This window comes from Perissodus microlepis, chromosome 7, assembly GCF_051167445.1.
Source record: "Perissodus microlepis isolate ML-2025 ecotype Zambia chromosome 7, ASM5116744v1, whole genome shotgun sequence".
NCBI classification, from domain to species: Eukaryota; Metazoa; Chordata; class Actinopteri; order Cichliformes; family Cichlidae; genus Perissodus; species Perissodus microlepis.
In genome coordinates, this window is record NC_140467.1 from 50416163 (window position 1) to 50439946 (window position 23784).

A 23784-nucleotide genomic window follows, 5' to 3' on the forward strand; every position below is an offset into this window, starting at 1 on the left:
CACACCTTTCCTACAGCTATTCTATTTGAATAGAATTTCTATTCGTTGTTTCTATTTAAAAGTCAAATATAATGATCAAAAATGGGTGGAAAGCTACTTTTTTACAGTAATATTATAATATAATACTTTAGAAAATAGGAATGTTTTCCAATTATTCTTTGAACACCCATCTGCTTCCAAACATTTCCTGTTTTAATCTACAGTAATGGGAGGAACTGTGATGCCTACTCAGCAACTTATATGCCTTTGTCCCCCATAAAAAAAATACTTTCAGTTTCTGAAAAATATTCTTACAGTTTGACCTTTTAAACTGCACTGATCAGCTTTTTCTTGCAGCAGCAAACAATGAAACAGAAACTGATCTGTTTCTTTTTGGGTCTTTTAAACAACAAGCCCTATTCATACCTTACCCTCTCCAAAGGACGACTCGGTGGAGGTGGAAGACACTGGAGTTGGCAGGAGCTCTTCGGATTGGCTGCTCAGCTTCAGGGTATCGGACTCTGTCTCTGAACTCTCAATGAGTTGGCTGTACCAAGAGGAAAAACACAAACAATCGCTACTTATCGTTATTTTTTTCTTTTTTTTAATGAATGTTACCACAACAAATTGTGTAAAAGATAAAGATTAATAACCTTTCCACGTTGGGGAAACTTCGTGAGAGAGACTGCGACACGGCGTCCTTCTTCTCCTTGGGAGTCATGACGGGTAGAGAGGTAGAAGTGGGGATCACTGAGTGAGAAGGGCTGTCTCTCACTGTGAAGTCTGAGGGGGGTGACGGGATAGCAAAGCAAATTAGCCTAGATAACAATAATCATCCCAAGTTTTATAAACAGGAAACTCTTGCATGACATGGTTAAAATCACTGGCGACCAAGTGTTGTAAACTCACTCTGTGGAAGGGATGCTGTCCTGTTCTTCACCATGGACACGGCATATTTTTCCTGATGTTTCTAAGTAATACAAATGAGGGAGTCTGCTTACAGCACATAAACAACCAACAAACGGACGATCTGCTTTAGGCTAAGACTCACCTTTAAACACGGGGGGACAGATTCCTTACAGCCCTTATGGACAATCGCAGTGCAAGCTGTGATGGAAAAAAAACACAATTTTAAAGTTTTTATACATGAAGATTAAATTAATATAAATGCTGGTTGGAATTTAAGTTTTACCAACTTGAGCAATGTAGTAGGTCCTTTCCAGAAGCTGGTTTGTCACACACCACACACACCGTGGGGCCTAAACAGGACCCTGTCGCAAAGCGATGTCCATTCGGCTGCCTGTCCTTGCCTTCTCTGTCCTTCCCTTTCCCCTTTGAAAGCCACGCCAGAGACATTGGAGTCAACAAAGAGGCCATACATACGCGAGGCGAAACGTGACTGACAGTTACACCTATAAACTCAAGCCCATGCAGGACTTAATACAAAAGACGATAAACATCTTTGTGAAAGTTTCTATTTGCAGGGTAAACTCTCCAGCATGCGAGCGGATAAATGAGGCCACCAGGAGGACCCGCCTTTTTCCAAACCGTAAGAAAGTCCACTGACACGGAAATGAAGCGTGGTGTAAACAACAGACACAAGCAGGGAGGGCTTCCACTCTCTGTGCTGACTCAACAACAGGGGATTAATCATTAAAAAGGAAAGAAGCTGGACATGTTTGGTCTGTCCCTCTGACCTTGAGTGCTTCCCAGAAACATTTCCTGGTTCGTGTCTCTCAGAAAGCAAAGACTTGAGTCTAGACGTGGGAATCACCCAATGACATAAATAGGCTCACAAGAACAACACGAATGATCCTTTAATCTACGGATTTCATCACACCAAGGTCTACAGAGCAAACACCTGAAAATACTGCATGCCCTTTTAAGGTATTAGACTGAGAGTTTCATGTTGTAGCTAAAGCCAGCTTTAATCTACAACAAGGTGAAGTTATGCGAGTTATTCTTTACATTGTTGTTGTAAGTAAAACGTTTATAGGTGTAACAGCAGGACTCTTTGTGGCTGGGGTTTACCTTGCTTTTGTTACGTGTACTGGACATCCTGCTCTTGAGAAAACTGAATGTGCGGATGACTTTGTACTTCTCCGACTCCGTTTTGGCTGGAATGTTGTATTTATCCAACTCCTCCTCTTCAATTCTGTAGACAGGTTGATGTAAGTAATGCAGTTATTATTATTTATTTTTTTTTGTGTGTGTGTGTGTTCTGCTTACTAACTGGATTGAAGACATAAATTAGTCACGGTGATCTGATTTCCTTATTCCTGAGTCAACAAAAGTATACCAAGCATGACAGGTTTGTTGAGGTGCACACACTCTTACATGCAAAAAGTCTGCAAACCTAACGGATACATGACGTGACAAAATAGCGTTTCAGCTGATACTGTGCAGCGTGTTTCTGTTAGGGACAGGAACTGAAATAAAAGACTGTACAAACATTTCTGTTACCTACAGTGGGGGAAATAATTATTTGATCCCTTGTTGAATTTGTCAAACAAACATTCTCTAACTTTTATGGTGGTTTCCTTTTAAAGCAAAGAGACAGAATATCGAACAAAAATTTAGAAAAAAAAATATGTCAAGAGTTATAAACTGATCTGGATGTTATTGGGTGAAATAAATATTCGATCTCCCTATAGCCAGAATTCTCACTGTGGATTACAATCACTCAGTCAATTACACATTCTCCTGATGTCAACCAGTTTTTTCATTCTAACTTCTCCACCACCATGGGCCTGGCCAGTGAGCTGTCAAAGGACGTCATGGAGAAGATTGTAGACCTGCACAAGACTGAAATGGGTCATCAAGAACACCACTAGTAACACACTACAACGCAATGACTGCAACGATCTCTTGCTTAAAAAGTCACATTTAAAGCCCTCTCCTAAGTTTGCCAGTGACCTTATAAATGAAGGCTTGGTAGAAAGTGCTGTGGTCAGATGAAACTAAAATCGAGCTCCTTGGCATCAGCTTGACAGAGAAATGCTGGGTATGATCCAAGTAACACCATCTCCACAGTAAAGCATGGATGTGGAAACATTGTGCTTTGGGGCTATTTTTCTGCGAAGGTTACAGGACACAAGTGCACTAAGAGACCAATGAATGAATCTATATTGTACCAAGCCATGTTTTGCTTGGGGATCAAATACTTATGACAAGCAAATCTTTTTTTTGGTTGATATTCAAAAAAAAAATTGAGACTGTTGCCAGTTAGAAAACTTCAAATTCAGTAAGAGAGTAAATAATTACTTCCCCCAAAAAACAAGTTCTCCATTTCTGCAACACTTTGCTGTGAAAGCAAGTTAAAAAAAAAAACTAAGAACTGTTAGAAGTTAGAGACATGCATGACAAAGAAAGACATTCGGTGCATATTGTTAAAAGATCCTAATTCTGTTACTGCTCTGCTGTTAGAGGAAATGTGGTTTGTTGACAGGAGGTACACGTGCTGTAGGTTTTGTTACGTTTTTTAACGGTTAGTCTTTTATGTCGGATGGTTAATGACGCGGAACCAGGCAAACAGAGGTGGATCCCCCACATACTCTTTGAGAAACTCAGACAGGGTGAGATGTTGTAGTGACTCTGCCAGCTCCATGCTGCCTTCATCATCAGCAGACTGGGCACGCTTACGAAACTTGATCTCCCTGTAAAGAACAGCGCCATAACACACCATGTTTATATATTCTCTGCCACTAGAGTAGCTTTGTATGAGTCACAGTTCAAAATAATCCTTATTTATCCAACACTGGGCTTTGGTAAAACAAAACAAAAAAAACAAGAGTTTTCTTTTGTAAACAGGAGAGCTGAACATCAGATTGGCCCTCTCTGCTCCTGAGATGATCACATTAAGGATATCTACTCTCTTTGACATCATAGAGATCCTAGAGTAAGGAAAGTTGTGCGAGTGAGTGTTTAGAGCAGTCAGAATCCCAGGAATTTGTCTCACAGGGATTACTTTTGCATAGTTTGTCATCATTATACAAAACTATGAGCATCTGCCATTGTTATAAAACATCCACATAACCAGAAAGTTGAAGCGCAAAGTAGGTCCACTTAAAAGTGATTGATAAGTAATATCAATTGGCTTTTCTTTTTTAATGGAAGAACTGGAAACTGTGCTTTCATATTTAAATCATAAACATTTCAACTCAGTGATGAAAAACACAGAGCAGCCTTGTGACACTGACAAAAAAATCAGGTTGGGTGTAGAGCAGGGTCACATTGATATCTCTGCGTCACTACCTCTTTTGTCCCTAGAAAAAAAATAGATCAAACACCAGTAATGCCAAAGAAAAGGCTCTGAGTCATCAGGACAAAAGAGCTTCACAAAAACCAGCAGCCAAGTTCACAGAGCGCCTGCTGTCACCAAGCAACCTGGTCATGATAGTTACCTACATATGCTGCCCTTGGGATTGCAAATTTATTGACGCATACGGCACTTTCAATTAAGAGCTCCAAAAAGGTCACATCAGTTAGTGCTAGGAAACAAAAGGAGACAGAAAAGAGACCCTGGAACACAAAATAGTCCTAATAACGTTGAGTAAATTAAATGCAAAGTATAAATACCTTTTCTCATGAGACTGATCTGATATACTGGAGGCTCTTGGCTCTGTGAACACAAAAAAGGGGCAGATGTTGCTAAAGTTGAAAACAATAAAAAATAGATTATTGATAACCCAAGAAAAACAGCAGGTAAAGTAATATTTAGACTAGGCAACAAGTTTTGTTGTCAGATTTATCAGATTTTATTTCCATTCTAGAGAAGCTGTTCAGTTTCATATGACAACATTTGAATACAGACACAATTGTTATGCAAAGCAACAAAGATGGTCCTCAGGTATCAAATCAGGACAGGATGATAATATGAAAAGCAGTAGCACAGACAGACAATCACAAGTGCTGACCCGTCAGAGACCCACAAGCAGTCATCTTTTATTTAATGGCTGCAAATGTGAATTCTTCTTGCGCTCCCCTTGAACATTCTGATTACAGCGAAGCTGTGTCGCGATTACGAAAGCCATACACAGACACAAAGACAAGCCAAGGTTATTACAGTTTGGTGATTCTAATTGAATTCTCTTTTTTTCTAATCTTAACTTTCTTTCTAATTTCTTGTTTTATGTGTTTTGATTGAGGAGCATTAGAGTATATTTTTACATTTTACTGGTTTTTTAATTCAGAAAAAACACATATTTAGGTTAATATGTGTTTTTTCTAAAGTCCGTATAAAACAAGAATAAATGTTTTCTGGATTTGTCACATCGCATAAAGTTGTGTTATTAAGTGTTTAACGTATATGATTAAAATATGATGAACAAATGAAGAAACTCAAGCATTGAGGGCATTTGCAAAGACAACAAAACTACGCCCATCTGTGGGAAAGGTGCAGCCTCTCAAAAGTTGAAATACCAGTTGTGATTTGGTGAATGCATAACAGAAAATAAATGCATTCTAGCGGCAGTTTTAGAGTTTAAGCCAAAAAAGAAATTCCAGGCAACAATGCCCTACCCAAGAATCAACTTTTCCAGCAGACTGGTGTGTGGCCAAGTAGAGTAAGGCTGTCAGTAACAAAGACCCAAACATTATTTGGTAGTATTTCTTTGACTCTCTAGAGTTAGATTAAATTGACAGATATGCTCCAAGCCATCTAAGTTGAAGTGGCAGTCATTGTAGAAACTATTCTCAAATTTCAGGTTCATGTTTCTTTTGTAGTAGTTTATGTTTTGCACACGAATAAAGACTGTACTTTTGTGCTTTGTGGGGGAAAAAAGAATTTAAATATGATACGCATCCAGCAGGCAATGTAATATTACTATAGGTTACTGTTACTAATTGGTTTTCCCTCACTGACAATTTGCATTTTTTCCTCAATATCAACCGAACCTTAGTTGATAGTAAATAGCAAGCTATCATAGTACCGCATCATCCCAATGGAGCACTTTGCTCTCAGACTTCTAGTGTACTTGTGGTAGAATGGGAGGCAGAGCCTTCAGCTTTCAGGTCCCTCTTCTGAGCTCCCAGTTGAATTTAAGAGACAGACACCCTCTTTACTTCAAGATTAGGATTAAAAGTTAAGAGCTTGGTCAGGTGTCCCTGAATCCTTGCTTAGTTACGCTGCAATAGGCCAGGCTGCTGGGGGCTTCCAATGATGCATTGACTGTTTTTCCTTCACACTTGTTTTTATACACCAATCTGAATTTAATCATTAATTTAATCATTAATTATTATGGCCCTCTTTCACAGTGTGTCTTTTGTGCTGTCTGCCTCCACTCACAGGCTCAGAGAGGGGCAGCCGTCTGCTGCCATCTGGTTCCACAGGAAGTTTCTTCCAGGCAAATGGGACTATTTTCCTTCCCACTGTCGCAAAGTGCTTACGAATAGTGGGTCATCCGATTGTTGGGGTTGTCTCTGTATTATTGTTGGGCTTTACCTTACAATATAAAGTGCCTTGAAGCAACTATTGTTGTGATTTGTCTCTATATAAATAACATTTAATTTAAAATTAAATTGAATTATATGACTATTACTGCTTTTTTCCACATTATTACCAAACTATTACCATGTTGTCACCAATTTCAATATAAAATTCTATCAAATTATGACTTTCTTTTTTTTTTAAGAGTTGAATCAGTTTACAATAATAACCTTGAATCGCCCCTCCCACACACATGCAAGCATTAACAGTGACAGTGGCATGCAGGCTTTGCTGGGCCTTAGCACAATGTGACGGCTGCAGGTGTCCAGTACTTACTACCAGGGTGGAGCAAAGACAGAGATTTAGACAGAGAGAGGGCCTGAAGAAGAGATCGGCTGTGGCTGACACTGTGGTGCACGGCATCTACAGGGCACAGTGGATAGAGGAGTGCTCATAGATTAACTAAAGACACTTGAGACTATCAGCATGTACAGTCAACTCTAAGCTAAAAGCTGTTAAACAGTACTTAAACTTTTATTTCATTCAGTTTTGTAAACACAGTTTTGAATAAAAACTACTAATAACAACTATGTAAAGAAAAACCTTAAACTTTGATTGACATTTGGGAAAAAAGTGTTTGTTTGTTTTTGTTTTTCAAACGGTTGCTACTGTCATGTCTACGCATTTCATATGAAGCTGGAGGCAGCAGCCAGTTACCAGCTGGCTCACCATTTTAACAGGAAACAGCTAGCCTGGCTCTGCTGGAAGCTAGCAAAATCCATCTAATTTGTTTAGTCCGCACAAAGAACACTGTTTAAAAATGATAAATTGTGTTTTTCCAGGAGTTTTCTGCCAGACTATTTCTTGTCTAGGTCTGGTACACTCATTGTGATGTCAGGACTCCAGAAATAACTGACTCCAGCCAAGAATTTGTCTGTCACATATAAGCACCCCTTTTATTCAATGCATAACGTGCTAATTTGTGAACTATAACTGTTGCAGGTAGATTAGCTTACACCCGCTGTTTCCACCCTTAGATAAAGATAGATATTTTTTCTCTGTACATATATTTACTATACAGACAAGACGCTGAATGTTCTCAAATGCAGGAACGTGAACAAGCATATTTCCCATTCAAACCACTAATTTACTTAGAGTTGACTGTACATTATATTAGTTGTAAGGCTATCTAGTTCAGCTGATCTGTCACTTGAAAGCTAATTTAAAATTAGCTAAATAGAATTCTCACCAACCAATGATGTGAGACTACCCCATCAGTGACAGACAAAAAAAGCAAAATAAAAAGGTTAATTGGAAATGTTGTTAGTCATGTGTTAAACTTTTATCATGCTCAACGATCTGAGCGTTACTAACCGGGGCTGATATCTGAGGCTTGGTTATCTCGAGTAAAACGAGCCGGACGTAAGCTGATTTTGGAGGAGTAGGAATATGATCGCAATCGAAGGCCCTCGTCAACCAGTTCCTACATGAGAAACAAGTAATGTTTGAAAGCATCAGTATAAAACTTGTAGAGCACTTCATGTACGGATAAGCCGAAGTACTTAATAAGAGGATGGTATATTACTTGTGAAGCGGGTTCATATGCTGATGCAGACTGGCTACGGGTGCAAGTGAGATCAGGAGAGGGAAGAGGGAAAGTTTCCTCTTTGTCTTCACTTCTCTCCACATCTGATGAGAGCGGGGAAAGTGGAGACTTTGGCCCGGCACTTTCTTCTTCACTGTCCACTTCCACAGCCACCAGACTGGGACTGGAGTTATAAATGACAAATTAGTTAGACACTATCGGTACTCACAACGCACCGGAGAAGACATCTGATTAATACCTGAGGTCACAGGTCTCCATTGGTGGACTCCCTCTCTGATCGGCCTGCTCGGAGGAGGCGGGACGGATCAGCCTTGTGAGGGCCAGATCGACAGGTGAAAGCAGGGGAGAGCCGGATGCAGAGGATGGGTAGAAGTCTTCTGAAAAGGGCGGAGGGGTATCGGTGGCTAAAAGAATTTCCTCCGAGTTGATGGTATCCCATAAACTGCCATCTGTCCCTGTACTGTCCCTCGTCACTCCGCTGACATTGTATTTAATGTCAACATCATTCGCCTGAGGTGAAAACATAAGGCGGGACAGGAAAGAGCAAAAAGAAAGAAATTTATTAAGCAGCAAAGCAAAAACTGAAATTTTATAACTAAAAAGAAAGAGAATGACGTATGACCTGTGCGATGGTGTGGCCGCTGCTGTGGATCGCAGAGAGCAGAGGGTGGGCAGCTTCCTGAGTGAACTGGCTCTGTACTTCACTGGACGGCATGCGATCTCCATTTACTATGACAAGCATAAGAGATTCACTTTGGTTTAGAATAATTCAAACAGACTACTTCTTCTTGTCACACACACACACCACTTTCTTAGTAAAGATCAACTACTGCACACTCTTGATTACAATAATTCCTCCCAGCATCAGCCCCATCAGCCAGAAACTAGAGAGAGACGGCTCTCAAGGGCAGGATAAAATAATCAGGCGACTTATCCACACAAACAAATCAAGGAAACTTCACCATGACGTGGTCAAAAAAGCATGTCATCAAAATAGACCTTTAAATCATTTTTGCTTCTCTCTCCTGCTTTTTTCTGTTATTTGAAGTCTTTTTTTAACCATAATTCAGTCATCCTATTGCTTAAATGTCATGGCTTAACACGAATAAAGCAAAAACGTGATGACCTTTAAGGGGTTGTTTTTATAGAAACTTCCACATATGATCCTTACAGGCAGCCTGTTTGTTTTCTGAGGGGGGGAAAAAAAGCAGATTACTGATTTGCACTGAGTCATGCTCACTATCACTCTCTCTCTCTCGTTCCTTCAAGTGCTAGGTCAACACAGTGTTTATGAACGCTCATTCTTAGTAATGTTCAGAAATACAGGCAATGACCTTGGTTAGATTTTAGATTTGAGCTCATAAAAATCCAATGATGAAGAATAAAAGAAACAATGTTGCCAAAGTTTTATATCCGTGTGCATGGTTTGTTTTTTTTTCAAAATGTAAGAGGTCATAAATCTACTTGAAATCAGAGTTGAAGTTGTTAGACTTTTTTTTTTTAATTCATTGACTGCTTGGCACTGAAGAGAGGCACGCATCTCTGTCTTAATCTCACCTTTCAAATCTGATCTGTTTTCCTTTTGTCGCCATATTAATTTTTTGTGACATTTTCTGGTCACTGAGCCTATACATGGTTAGGATCTGTTTGCGTGTGCTGCCTCTGGCATTCGGGAGCTATTTTGCCAATTAATAATCTCTTTTTAGGGCGACATAACATTCATATCTACTTTGGCTTAAAGTTTCTAAACACTACATACATTGGTATTTAGACAGAAGTGAGGCTTTAGGACTGGTCAGAGTTTGTGTAGAAAGGAACAGTTAGTTCTAGGAGGCTGACGCAGGGAACTCTTTACTGCGTTAAGCTCTTGGGTTTGAAATCGATCTTGGAGTTAATGACCAGCAGGGGACGACACCTTTTCCTGCATACAGACTTTTGCTTGTATAGAAGTCTACGGCAGTGTTTCCCAATTACAGTGCCGCGGCACATAGGTGTGCCATGAGAAATGATTAGGTGTGTCGTGGAAGATTATCTGGTTCCACCTGATTTGTACTCTAAGCAATCGGCATAACGGGCAGAACAATTACATTCTCTTCCACTAGAGGGCAGTACAACTAGTACTACAACTACAACTGCTCTGATTAAATGGGTTGATAACTGCCAGTAAAACAGAAGAAGACAAAGAAGAAATTATATAATAGTCAAGCTGTGAGTGAGAAAACACAGCGCGTAATAGCAATAGATAAATATTTGAAAAGAAAAAGTAGTCAATCTGACCTGGGTCCTGGAAAAAATTCCAACCCAGATGAAGTCCCTAGCATGAGTAATGGCCAGAAGAAAGCAAAAACGGTATAATGGGGACAAACTGAGCCAATTCTGCTTTACCTGGTGCGCAGGGAAAAATGATCAATATGCTTTTTGTGACATTTTTGTTTGGTGGTGTGCCGTGTGATTTTTCTAATGTGAAATATGTGCAGTGGCTCCAAAAGGTTGAGAAACATTGGTCTATGGTCCTGTGCTCCCTCCTTAAGTGACCTCAATCGACATTTTTGTGATGACTCCCAGAGGACAATCACTAGTTTCAGACTATAGTGACTAAAACATGAATTTCATAATGTGAATAAGTCATTAGCCGATGAGCATGCGGTGCTCTTTCACAGTCAGATCCATACCATACTCATCAGCTTGGGTTTCAAAACACTAAAATCACAAAAAAAGCTCAGTTTAAGTCTTCATAACAAGACGAACCAGTGGGTAACATACCATTAGGTACTTTTTTATAGTGTCTATGGTCCCAGCAGCTCCCTTATTTTGCAAGGGGTCGCCTTAGATACACTCAGTGACTCCCTGAGGGGTTTGTGGGTGATAACAAGCTAGTATACTGACCAGAGGTTTGAGGTAATGAAGTACAAATACTTGGTTACTGTACTTAAGTAGAACAGCACAATTCACCATTACTCCACACTTCAAAACATTAAACCAATATGAGTCTAGATGGAGGTAACAATAGCTCATGAAAGACTGTCTCATTGGTGTATCCATTACAAGGGCTTTCTGCCTACACAGAGATGAAAAAGGCAAATATATAAAAAATTTATGCACCGTTTATAGCACTATGCTCGAGTTAAAATGGGTCAGAATGATCTGGAATGGCGTTTTTAGTCCAGATGTACATAAGTTGCGGTCACGGTACTTCAGCATCTAGCTAGTACTACAGGAGGAGGAGCAAGCATTTTAAGCATTTTAAGTAATTTAAAATGCAGTGTCACTAACAGTTCAACACACATCAGCAAACACACAAACTGTTTGTGTGCAGTTTGTCACACAGTGTGTTGCTAGCTAAAGGTGCAGCTGTTGCATTTCACAGGAAGAAAAGATAACTTCACTCAGACATGGAGAAAGATGTAAGCAAGAAAAAGATGTAGAAAGACGGGCCGGACAAAGGATGTAATGTCCTCATTTTTAAAAATATGACACTGGATCCGTATATGATGTGAATACAGTAAAGCACTGTACTGGGCTGGTGCACAGCCGGTGAGGTGTTCCTGGTCAGAGTTGGTTTACATAAAGGGTAGCAGAGATTAAATTGAATTTAAGATGATGATGCTTTGGTTCATTCAACTTTTATAATACTGTCTAGTATAATGACAGTATAAACAGTACACTGCCAGTGTAGGGAACGGAAATCAGAGAAGATAGCTCGTGAAAAATTTGCTTACAGCTTGTTCAATTCAGTTGTGTAAATCCACAAAGACCAGCAGCAACATAGGTCAGCTGATCACAGCATGTACACAAAGAAAACAGCTCACAATAATAAACAGGAGCAGAGCTCAGAATAGTTCCTTCCTGTGAAATCCCACTTTAATGTTGGACTGTACTCATTTCCCTGTTCAATAAAGTTTGTATTCTCATGTGTTAATATCATTTAATTATTTAATTACTGTATTAATATAGCACAAGGTTCAGTTTACTTTTTACAAAAATAGCTGGTAGAGATGCCCTCCAAAAAGCTACTTTTTTTAATCTGACCACATTCAGAGTTTGTAATTTCTCACTTTTACTTGGGTAAAGAATTTGAATCAGTGCTTATTTTTTCTTCTTTTCTAATCTACATTAGTGGTTTCCAGTTAACTTCAGATGAATCTTGTCTTTAGTGCTAATTAGCAAATGTGAGCATTTGGTTTAGATTAAAGGTAAGGTGGATTAAGCTTCTTTGTATAACTCTGCATGTATTTATACAAATAAACACACTATAATGCCTGCCACATGATCTGTATATTGTAAAAAAAAAACCAAAAAACCAAAAACACAACAGTAATGTGACCGTTAAATGTATTTAAAAAGCACAATATTTCCCTTTCGCTATGAAATGTAGTAAATTTAAAGTAGCCTGAACAATGTTTCAAAGTAAAGTCCTGTTGAACATGTACAGTGTACATAATTACTTGGGCAACTGTGAGGGAGTGGTGGTTGGCATTTTTATTTTAAACACGTGGAAAATTGCCTTCCTTGATGAGTGCACTTTCCACCCAGACTTTGATGTCTGGACCGGCCATGGCTGCACTAATGTAAAGGAAATCCTGGGCATCACAGAGGCATTTCCTCTTTGCTGCTCTCACACAGTGAAGACATACAAGTAGCGCACATGGAGCTCAAATATACAAGGCAGACTTCTCATATAGTTCCATGACTTTTATCTTGTTTTTATGTATCTGCTGTGACCTTTAAATAGAACCTTTCACACAGGCAAAAACAAAGAACCAAGATTCCAGTACTGGATCTAATGGTGACAGACACAAGCAGCACAAGTCTCGGCTGGTAGACTAATCGTAACACAAGCTAGCTCCAACAATAACTGCCACCGCTGAGTTATGTCAGTGAAACATGAGAAACTGTTATGATCATTTCAACAGATCTGGAAAAAACAATAACTCCAAATGACACTTTTTCACCACAGTAGCCCCAAGACACTGTCATCCCATCTAAAGCACTCAGGCCAAAAGAGAGTTTAAGAACTTGAGGAATATAAGGAGAAATCTGCAATCTGTGGAAAACAATGGGATCGATGCCTCGTGTTTTTCACGCGACACTACTTGACGCCGACACTTTATCGTAAACGCACACACATAATTTCATTTATACAGCGTTTACAAGCGCCATTCAGTAGCACCAGAGTCTCTCCAAAGTTTACAACAAACTCTTCATTCTTCCACAGCATCACACAGGAAAATTAGCATTCGCAGTAACCGTGGTGACACCCGAAACACTTAAGCATCCTTTTCAACTTTTTTTTACTAGCCGATGAGCTTCAGCTTATATAGTCTTGAGTAGATGTTGGATTTAAAAGGGAATCAGTGTAAATGCATGTGTCTTATCTGAAATGTCAGCTTTTGTAAGCCGAGGACACTTTAGCTTGTTAACATTCCACCTCTTGCTTCGAGTACACAGCTCTACTGTTTGATCCAGGAGAGAATCGGGGGAGGGGATGGCAGGGCGACAAACCAGAGGGGGGGCATCTCATAGCTCAGACAAAGTCTGAGTGGGACAAGCCTGACCCCATTCCTGTCTTTGTCCCACTGACAGGGCAGATTCCTGGACCCCTGGATTGAGTCATTATGGAGCCAGTGCGGGTAAAGACACAACCAGCATCATCCAAAGACTCCCGGAGGACAATATGTCCATTTAATAAACGAATACCACCTCTGTGCCTAATACAGAAGCCCATCCCTGTCTGTGCCTGTGAAGCAGCAACCGCATCGATTTCCAATGATGTGATTCAAAACAGAGCTTCGCATATTGTGCTAAGACCACGAGAGAAACAGTTCCTCCCCAGGCTTCTGTACTAGCTTAATATGTTCTGTTCCCACACCCCGCTGTTCAGTGCAGCCACAAATATGTTGTTGTATTTTTTATGGATTACCCATTCATCATTTAATCCAGATGCTGAAGAGTTATTGCCGTAATATTAAAATGGAAAATAAAAAGTTGTGATTGCTGGGCCAGGACGTTGGACCAGTGAATAAATCATCTGAAAATACTTGAAGCAGAGGTCGAAGAGAAGAGAAGAGAAGAGAAGAGAAGAGAAGAGAAGAGAAGAGAAGAGAAGAGAAGAGAAGAGAAGAGAAGAGAAGAGAAGAGAAGAGAAGAGAAGAGAAGAGAGTTACCAGATAATGAGGATGAGTACTCTTCTTCATCATCATCGTCATCTAAAGACAGGACGAGCTGCTCTTCAAAAACCTTTAAGCAAACACAAAAAGCATGCACACCATTTCACTAAATTTACATATAGTTTACTTGAAAAAGTCATAAATGCATATGGCTGCATTCAAAAACCAGGAATGACCATAAGTGGCAAATCTGCAAACATCTACAACGTATGTATGTATACTCACACTGTCCACGAGCACATGTTCTTTCACATGTTGTTCCTTGTTGATGCCTGTGCAAAAGAAAAACACTTAACCAAAAGCTGAAGCCTGACACACAAACACCCTCATCTTCCTCCTCCTCCTCCTCCTGCTGCTGCTGCTGCTGCTACTCTAAAAAAGAGAGTTATGTGGAAGGCACAACATCAGGTTCTCTGGATGTGACTCTGCTATCCAGGAATGGAAAACTAACCAATCAGACTTTGCGCTCGTCCAAACCAGCAGGTCCAGAGAAAGAGCACAAGCTCCCTACTGTGGAGCTGTTATTTCAAGAGGATTAATGGACGGCTGCTAGAGTCGCGACGGGGTTAAGGTCAATACCGTGGTACACTTCCTGCTTCCCTTTATGAGTCGATACTGCCACCTGCCATCTCTATGGTTACCAAAAAGAGTAGCCACAGGTTGAAGAAACACAAAATGTGTGTGTGTATGTGTGTGTATGTGAGACATAGATATAGAATGATAGAAAATAATTCGCAGCTGGCATCGAAGATTAGCAAAGATTACTCTCTGCATGTCTGCATGCCAACCTGAACATGTCACCGCAGGGAAAGAGAAACAATGTGCTTCTTCGGTTTTCTCTGAAGGCTCAGATGTGCAGTGGCTGTGCCTTTTATGGTGTCTGTTGAAAGTGTTTTTCTAGTCTCTTTAGGTCCTAAGTGATGGATGTCTGATCATACCATTGTTTGCTCAAGTGAATCTGTGGCTGTTCATTTTTCCACTGCTCCAGAGTAAAGTCTCCAAACTTGCATGCCACCGCAGGCAGACAACACGCATGAGCTGTTTGCGCACGCGCAGATCAGTGTGATGACAATAGCAGGGTTGTAAGTAATTATTATTTTCATTATTGCAAAATCCTTTGATTGTTATTTTTGACAAATCAAACACTTTGTTTCGGCTACAAAGCATCAGAAAGCAGTTTAGAAATGACCGCTACAGGTTCTCAGAGCCTGGGATGAAGTCTTTATACTGCTAGTTTTGTTACACAGCCGGAAAGTCCATGTAATATGGGACAAGACACTGCTTTGGTGTGGACTGAGCTCAACCACTACTTCTGTAGTAATAACATGGGTAAGGACAAACTTGATTAAAGCTATTTCTTATATTTACTGTCAATTAGTACGGTCGAAGACCATTCTTTATTCTAAAATCCATAATTCTAATCCAACATTTTTGGTGAAGACTTGCATTAAAGGTACAATCAGCTGCATTTTGAGGTTATGTAATAGAAGAAATACTGCTGTGCTCATAAATGTAGACTGATTAGTGTGTAATTACATCTTCTAACGTATAAATTTGGAATTAATCCATAAAAATACACAGGAACAGACACCGGTTTGTGGATGCTGCCCTGTTATCCCGCCGTCTTGGATACAGTGATATGTTGGACATAGCTGCTCTTCCTAATCACATTTTATGTATGTGGTTAGAGACCAGCCCCATGCAAAGTACACGAAAGGCTGGATAAACATTGGCCTAATATTTTTCAGATAAAAGCCTGAAAGTAATCAATTTCTCTGATATTATGAACACAAATTGACCACAATGCTACACATTAGACTGAGTTTAATTCAGAACTTACCTATGTTAGTCTGAACACCTTCATCTGTATCCCTCTTGCCCACCACAGTATCAGCTCTGAGCACATTGATCTTGGACAGAAACAGATGTTTGAGTAAATTAAAACTGCCATTAACTGTACAAAGAAACATGACATTATGATAAAGTACAATTATTTAGTCACTACTGCAGTCTTACTATAATATGTGTATATACAAACTATGTATGGATGTATGTCCATATGTACTCACATACAGATGGGCCAATCTGAACCAAACTTTGCATGAACAACATCACACATCCATTATTAACATCGCTATGTTTTTTTATTTGCGTATTCATCATCCAGGAATGTCAAATGTCTCTGTTTGCGTTTGCTTCAGATGTGAAGTTCAGTGTAGGTCGGCCTTTGCTTTGTTTTTGCTATAAATTACACTAATTTCAATATCAATGTCAATTTTGTTTATAGAGCACATTTCATTACATGTAAACTCAATGTGCTTAACACTATGGGTGGGTTTTGATTATCGATTTATCAATTAAAATCGATTCTAGCTTGGATAACGTGTTATCGATCCTGAATTGATTTTTTAATATAAATTTATTTTGCCCGAAACGCCAGAATCTCAGGTGAAACCTCACAAAATTTCAACAACCACCAAACAGCTAAAACAGTAAAAAAGAGCAGGTACATGGATTCTGCACAAAGACGTAAACACAAAGTGCGGACCCACCGACGGATCAGAATCAGTGAGATGTGGCTTTCTCACCCGACAGCACGGACACGGTCGGGGCTGAAACCCGACAGCTCGCTGATTCTGATCCGTCAACGGGTCCGAGCTTTGTGTTTATGCCCTTTTTGCGCTGATTCTGAAGCTGCAGGTTTTTATCTCTCTCCAAACAATATTGACTGAACCAGCAGCAAAAGAAGATCCAAACTACGCTTCACATAAACATCGTCACAAATTCCCTCTTACTTTTGCTGTTTTGCTTCCACCACGATAAAATCACACTTCATCACAAGTCTACCGTTGTTTACAGCGCTGTCGGCTGCTGTTTTTTCCTTTTACTTACTTCCAAAAAGAAATCCTCATTTCTGCTGTTCAATACTGAACAAATTTAAACTTTTTAAAATTATGCAAAATTGCAAAATGCTTAGCTGTGTCTCTAATCAAACCTCTGTAACTTTGCTCTGCTTCACTTCAGCAGCATCAGGTAATGTTCATATGTTGATTGATGACTTTCTTTCGTTTTTGATCTACTGCAGAATATTTTTAAGGTTATCTGCTATAAAATCCCAGGCAAGGAAAGTTGCCTTCATGTTTTTCTGTGTTTTATCCTCAGCTACTTTGACACAAAGGCATCTGCTGTGATGCTTACACTTTTGATAAAGTCTCAAGTGTCAGCTTTGTTTTTAAAGCTATAAAAATATGGAAATGTACTGATACGTGATCAGAATTATAATATTTCTGACTGAGTCAAAATTTCCCAGATTCAAATCGAATCGAATCGAATCGAATCGAATCGATTCGGGACCTTGTGAATCGGAATCGAAACGATTCTAGAAATCAGTGACGATACCCAGCCCTACTTAACACACCCACACACACGTCCACACATAGATATTAATTATAAGCCTGTGAGAACAGAAACTCAAAATCTTTCTATTGGTTTTTCTGAGTGTAGACCCATTTGTAACTGACCTCAGGTCAGCAGGCATTATGTTCCAAAGAACAGGACCACATTAACTGAAAGCTCCCTCAGCTCACTTAGATCTAATTCTGGGAATAGTTAAGAGCTGCACCTGATGACCTGAGTGGTCTGATTGGGTTATCAACAGGGAGCAGGTCACAGAGTTATTGGAGAGGTCGAACCATTGTTTGCTTTATTAGCTCACAAAAGGATTTTCAAGTGTGTCCAAACATTAAAGGTGGACTCATTATATTGATTTTCAACTCCATATTTAAACTCGTGGACACTGCTATTGTAGTTTCACATGATCCACAGTTCAAAATAATCCTTATTTGCCTTATAACAGGCCTTGATGCGACCCCTCAGCTTATCCTCTGCCTGAAACAATTTGCTTTGGCTTCTCGCTCTTTAAGGTAATCCCCTTAAGCCTGTTATCATCAGCTAACGTCATTCATTTTCTTCCCTCGTGCCCTTCGTTTTACTGTACTGCAGAGGTAATGTATTTACTGCTTCACTCTTATCAAAACCTATGATTGTTAAAGAGCATGAGTGTTTACACAAGGGTTTACTAAACTTATGATATGGCCTTAACTTTACATCAAGCACAGACAGGCATTGGAACAGTCATTTGCATTTTCTTCCCTAAATTTTTTAACAGACATCCCCTGTGGTTTATTCTCACCATTTTAGAAACACTGAAGTCTTCTAGTCTTTCTCGCAGGACCATGATGCTATCCTGAGGGGAGCTTCCCGGGGTATGCCTCACAGAGAGGGCTAGAGAGTCGGTCCCAGGACAGAACCTCAGCATGTAAGAACTGTTGGACCACAAGCACCACACACCAGGAAGAGGGCTGACTGCAGGACCTGGAGAGCTGATGAGGAAAAGATTTACTACAATAATCCCCAATATATCAGCTATTGTACATACTTCTCAAGCTCAGTCTTTACAATGTTATTACTGCATGTGGAAATGTTAGAGGTTTATCATATTTAAAATAAATTCTCTGACATTTTATGCATGTGCATTTTGTGTATATTTCCATCTTAATTTTTTTCATCATTACTCATCATTTACTTCATAAAGCAATTATTTACGATATTACAGTAATACCTTCAAAAGGAAAATACTACTACCTTTCAATAGTCGAAAAGAGACAATAGTAAAATAATAAGAGTCTTACGCTGCTAGCAGCATGAACATGGCATGCTGTCCAGACTTTTGAGCCAATTGGAGGGGTGTGTCTCCATCCTGATTGGGTAAGGTCAATGCCCTTTGACCTCTTGGTTGGTGAATTAAGAATCGGGCAAGGTGAACCAAACCCAAACGCACCGCAACGTGGAGAAGGGTTTCTCTGGGATGAGGTTTGACAGCTGGAGAAAAAGAAAAGAGAGAATTATCTGGAGGGAGAAAGATACTGAATAATCTTTTAATCGAGGAGGTAAAACAGCCTTCTTAACATGTGTCTTCTGAGTAATCAATGTCAGAATTGTTTGTGTGATTTGTTCATGTAAATAAAAATGACTATTAGTCAATATGAATGTATTTGGAAATCCCAAATATCAAAAGCGGTATTAGCTTCAAGAATCCAGAACTTTTCCTGCTATTTCAAATAGACTTCCAGTGCATCAACACAGCAGCAGGGCACTGTGCATATAAGGAATGAGTGACTCTGCGTTATGCCTGTATGCACTATATGAATATTATCATTGCCAACTAAAACCAAATGCTTTCCTAAGCAAACACCTGCTGTGACACAGTTGCTGGATCTAGCCTCCTGTTCACTGGAGTATAAGGGAGTATAAACAATGAGTATGAGGACATGTCAGCAGCCGTTATTCCCTATGACTGACTGATCTTTTAACAGTCTGTAGTCTAATGTAGGGCAGCAGGAAAGAGCAAGCGAAAAACCACCAGTAAAATCCTTCTCTCTACATCGTTGGCGTCTTGTAAGCTCAGGAAGAAACTTTAAAAAAGAGTTTATCTTCTGGGTCTTCCCCCCGTCTGTGGGTGAGAGTTACCATGGTACCATCTTTCCAGTGCAGAAACAATGTGCAGAAGAATTCAACTATTTCTCTTCTCCTTTCCAATTCTTGTTGAAACCCCAAAATGAACTGAAATGTCCTGCCGCCTCAACAATGGTGCCATTACATTGTGACCCAGTTTGGAGAGGGCTGCGAATGCTGCACATGCTCTTTATGCAAAGTTCAACAAACAAGCACGTCATTGTCAAATTGTTGCCATTGCAAATAGTGCACCGCATGGCTATGGGGGCCAAGAGCTACTTTGAATTTGCACCACACCCAAGCTTTGCATCAGCATTTGCTTTTTTTTTTTTTCAAGCAAACCATGACCATACATGCATTGTCAAATAAAAGGACACACACACAGTCTGAATGCAGCCTTTAGCACTACATGTGAATATGCTGCTTTAGGCTGCCTATAGTCTCATTTGCTTTTCCTGCTTATGATGAATACAAACAGTCTGGAATTGTAAAGGCATAATGAAACAGCTGGACCAGGATATGTAATTCCTAATTTCTTATTTTCATTAAAATTTTGTTATACTGTTGAGCATTTTAATCCTTTTCATTACAAAGGATAGCACAAAACATTATAAATAACTCAATCTAAGGCTAGATGCCAGAAACTCTAGCAATGGGAGTGTAGTGCAAAGGGTTGTGGAAGTTGATTTAGCAGCCACGGAGGTCTGCAGGACAACTCTAATCTGACCAAGAAAGAATAATGGCAATAATTACTTTGTCTTTGGAGCAAACCAGCCTCTGCCCGACTGGCTGCCTGGTCCTCTGAATCATGTGATGACTGAGGTGAGCCGCACAGTCAGATCTCATTGGGTTTGAAACCACTGAACACCAGAGCACCGGAGCAATAATGACCTGAAGGATTAATACGTTCCTTTCCTCAAAACTACAAAAAAATATTTTCCAAATGATTCAATAACTTTACTTTTGTGATATCAACGTGTGAAGATAGTAGGCACCTTGTGTGCTCCTTTCTAGCACAATGTTTTATTTATTTTTTTATATTATCTAATACCAGACTTGCTGCAACCACTCAGTTTCATCTCTGTCTGAAACCAACAGTTTCCCCATATTTCCCTTTAAGGTCAACTTTTCTGATTGGCTGCCCCTTTTTAACAGTGTTGACTGGCAAGTAGGTGGGGTTTCTCTACTCACAGCCAGAGCTGTGTGGCTGAAGTCATGATATTAGGCATATCCACTCTCAGTGGCATCATTAGACAGCTAAGAGACTGACCTTATTATATTAAACTTGACCAAGTTTCCATACACTCATCATGCTAATTTGCAGCTTTTAATAATTTTTTTGAAAATTTCTTTTTCCAGGGTGGAATATTTTTACAGCATAGATCTTACTTTTTAAAAAAAAAAAAAAAAATCTATGCACAAGTTTACATTTATTTTGGATTTTCTCTAAAGCACAAAGGCACAACAGTATTTGGTTAAATTTCCCGATAACAATTGCACATTGACCAGACACTTAAACTAGCTTGTAGCATAATTTTGGATGGATATTTGACCACTCTTCTTAGCAGAATTGGTAAAAGCCTTTCTGATGTGTATTTGGGATTGTGTATCACTCTCCTGTTGTAACACTCAGTTGGTATCAGTACCACAGCAGCAAAACAGCCCCAAAGCATGATGCTGCCACCACTGTGCTTGACAGTTACTGCAGTCTTCTTGGGTTTGAAAACCTTACCTTTACCTTACCTGCCTCCAAACAAACTCTTGTCAATGTGACAAAAGAGCTCAATCTTTCTGTCTTATGCCCATAAAACTTTTCTCCAGAAGGGATTTGACTTGTCCATGTGGGCAGCTGCAAATTTTAGTTGATTTCCTTTATCAGCGCCCTCTCATTTGTTGATGGCAAAACACGTTCCACTGTGAACAGCGACTGGTATTCCTGCAGTTTACAGGTCATGTCAGGCTTGAGTTGGTGGTTCCTGGGTTGTTCTTGAACATTCTAACCAATTTCCTCTCATCTGAGGCTGACAGGTTGGCTTTTCTTCCAGACCTTGGCAAGTGCCAACATATCCAAAAAACTTGTGATTGCTTACAGTTGTTTGAACTAATGATCTTGCAATCTCTGATTATTTAGAAATGGCTTCAAGAGACCTTCTCAACTTGTGTAAATCTACCGTTATTCTTAGATCTTCACTGAGTTACTAGGACATTCCCATTTTTCAGAGTATTGGTCAATCTAATGAGTGCTGTCAAACAAATTGTTTTTATGCTGGCAAAAAAAACAGTTGTAGTGAATCATGATTATTAACGAGATGTTAATAGGCCTTCACCTTGTCACACTAAAAGACATAAAAGAATCTTCAGCACCATGTAAAAGTTTAAAGTCAAAGCATGTATATATTTGAGCCGGTGTGGATGAAAGCTTCAAAATAAATTCAAAGTTGTGTACCCACAATTGTACTTTTTAAAGTCATTAAAGATGTGTGTTGTACAATTATTCTACCATGGAAAAAGAACATGAAGCAAAAATAATAAGAAAACACATTTGGGCTTTAGAGGTAGAAACCTGAGATGCAAGTGGTTACTGAAGTCTCTAGAAACTAACCTCCGACTTAAAGTTGGACGTTTCATTTCATTACCTTCTTTAGGTTGGCCATCTGTTTTCCACTGCTGAGGGTAATCCATGTTAGCCAAAGCATGTGTGATCTTCTCATCCAGCAGCCAAAGATCAGCTGAACTTTTATTGATCTCCTCCTCCTGGTCAAGGTGAGCTAACTGTTCAACAAAGAGCTCATCATCCGCTCCCTGTGCGCAACAAGGAAACTTCTTCAGGATCTCTAAGAAGCTCTGGGGGTCAAGCTGGTCTCTGTTTTCACTTAGGTATTCTGCTACTTCCTGGGCATCATCCCTGACGTACTTAAAGGACGCTTCCCCCTCACAAGGTTTGACTTTGTTCTCAATGTGAAAGTAGGATGTGACAGAAACAACTTCCTCAAGGTTGTGGCCTGTGGAATATAGAGAAAATCATTTAAAAAAATCAAAGCAGGAAGTGATGACAACGTGAGAGCCAAAGTGGTCGACTAAAGGACATACCTGGAACTGTGAAGCAGAGACTCAAGCCATCATTGGCTCTTTTTGCTGTAATCACGTGTGCAAGTCTAGAGCCTTGTACAACAATGTAGAAATCTGCATGTTCAGAAACTCTGGTTTGCAGCCTTACATGAGCCTCCACTTGTCCCTGGTTTGAGAAACAGAAAGTCAGGCAATATTATCACCCTTGAGTATGATTTCTAGTAGAACTGAAGAATATTCTATCACTTTGGGTAGAAATCACCAACTTATGCGATTGAGTCCAATGATGATGTTTCAAAGATGTGTACCAAGTTTGCGAGAACTTGCAATCAGTTGCCATTCAGAGCAACTTTTGTGCATCAAGACAGTGATAAAACAGTAATAAGACAGAGCCACTCTGCTGTCAGTGTGCAAGAGAATGTGATTACAAAGCAATTAACTCTGATACATCGATGATAATCATGAACTTGTTGCGAATCTATTGCCATCAACATGCACAGAATTTCTCACTAAACATTAATTTGCATTAACTACTTACATTCAGAGTCCAGCCAGAACCTCATGTATTTGAAATATATATTCAGAAATTCCTTCACAAAATTAGAGACAAAATGGCACAGATGCTCAGCAACCTTGATTGTATAGTCAGTTGGCAACCGGTTGAATCAAGCCCACATATGCAAAGAAACTTGTCCCAGGTGACTTGTGCTCATCTTGACAATCCATCTGCGTTTTTAAGTCAGACAGCAATTATCTGCAAATCTTTACCAATCTGTCACAGTGTGTTTGTAGTCAGTCCAAGTCAGACTGTGACTGTTTGGAGACAAGTTGCCTCCCACCAGGCAACCTGTGGCTTGTCATTCAACTTCTTGGTGACCAAATGATCACTGCAACTACTTACAATCTGTCAATTCAATTCAATTCAATTTGATTTATAAAGCACAACAACACAACAACAGTCGCCTCAAGGCGCTTCATATTGTAAGGCAGACCCTACAATAATACCACCAAACACAAAAAAA

General features: G+C 39.6%; 1 protein-coding gene across 5 annotated transcripts in view; it reads right to left on the reverse strand.

The window, feature by feature from the left end:
* Positions 1-23784, reverse strand: part of arhgef28a (Rho guanine nucleotide exchange factor (GEF) 28a) — a 53242-nt gene that overhangs the window by 20421 nt on the left and 9037 nt on the right. For 2 of the 5 annotated variants that reach the window (XM_084935695.1, XM_084935694.1), the window contains exons 3-22: positions 22784-22928; positions 22330-22695; positions 18871-19060; positions 18372-18561; positions 16020-16089; positions 14405-14451; positions 14177-14249; positions 8635-8741; positions 8251-8522; positions 7992-8175; positions 7781-7889; positions 6743-6829; positions 4558-4600; positions 3534-3635; positions 2011-2134; positions 1176-1311; positions 1031-1086; positions 889-949; positions 633-762; positions 411-526 (exon numbers count right to left, since the gene is read on the reverse strand). In XM_084935695.1, the coding sequence (XP_084791821.1) occupies positions 411-526; positions 633-762; positions 889-949; positions 1031-1086; positions 1176-1311; positions 2011-2134; positions 3534-3635; positions 4558-4600; positions 6743-6829; positions 7781-7889; positions 7992-8175; positions 8251-8522; positions 8635-8741; positions 14177-14249; positions 14405-14451; positions 16020-16089; positions 18372-18561; positions 18871-19060; positions 22330-22695; positions 22784-22928 (2608 nt within the window). The remainder of the gene's footprint in view (positions 1-410; positions 527-632; positions 763-888; positions 950-1030; positions 1087-1175; positions 1312-2010; positions 2135-3533; positions 3636-4557; positions 4601-6742; positions 6830-7780; positions 7890-7991; positions 8176-8250; positions 8523-8634; positions 8742-14176; positions 14250-14404; positions 14452-16019; positions 16090-18371; positions 18562-18870; positions 19061-22329; positions 22696-22783; positions 22929-23784) is intronic. The other 3 variants (XM_084935697.1, XM_084935698.1, XM_084935699.1) reach the window with 3 other exon arrangements.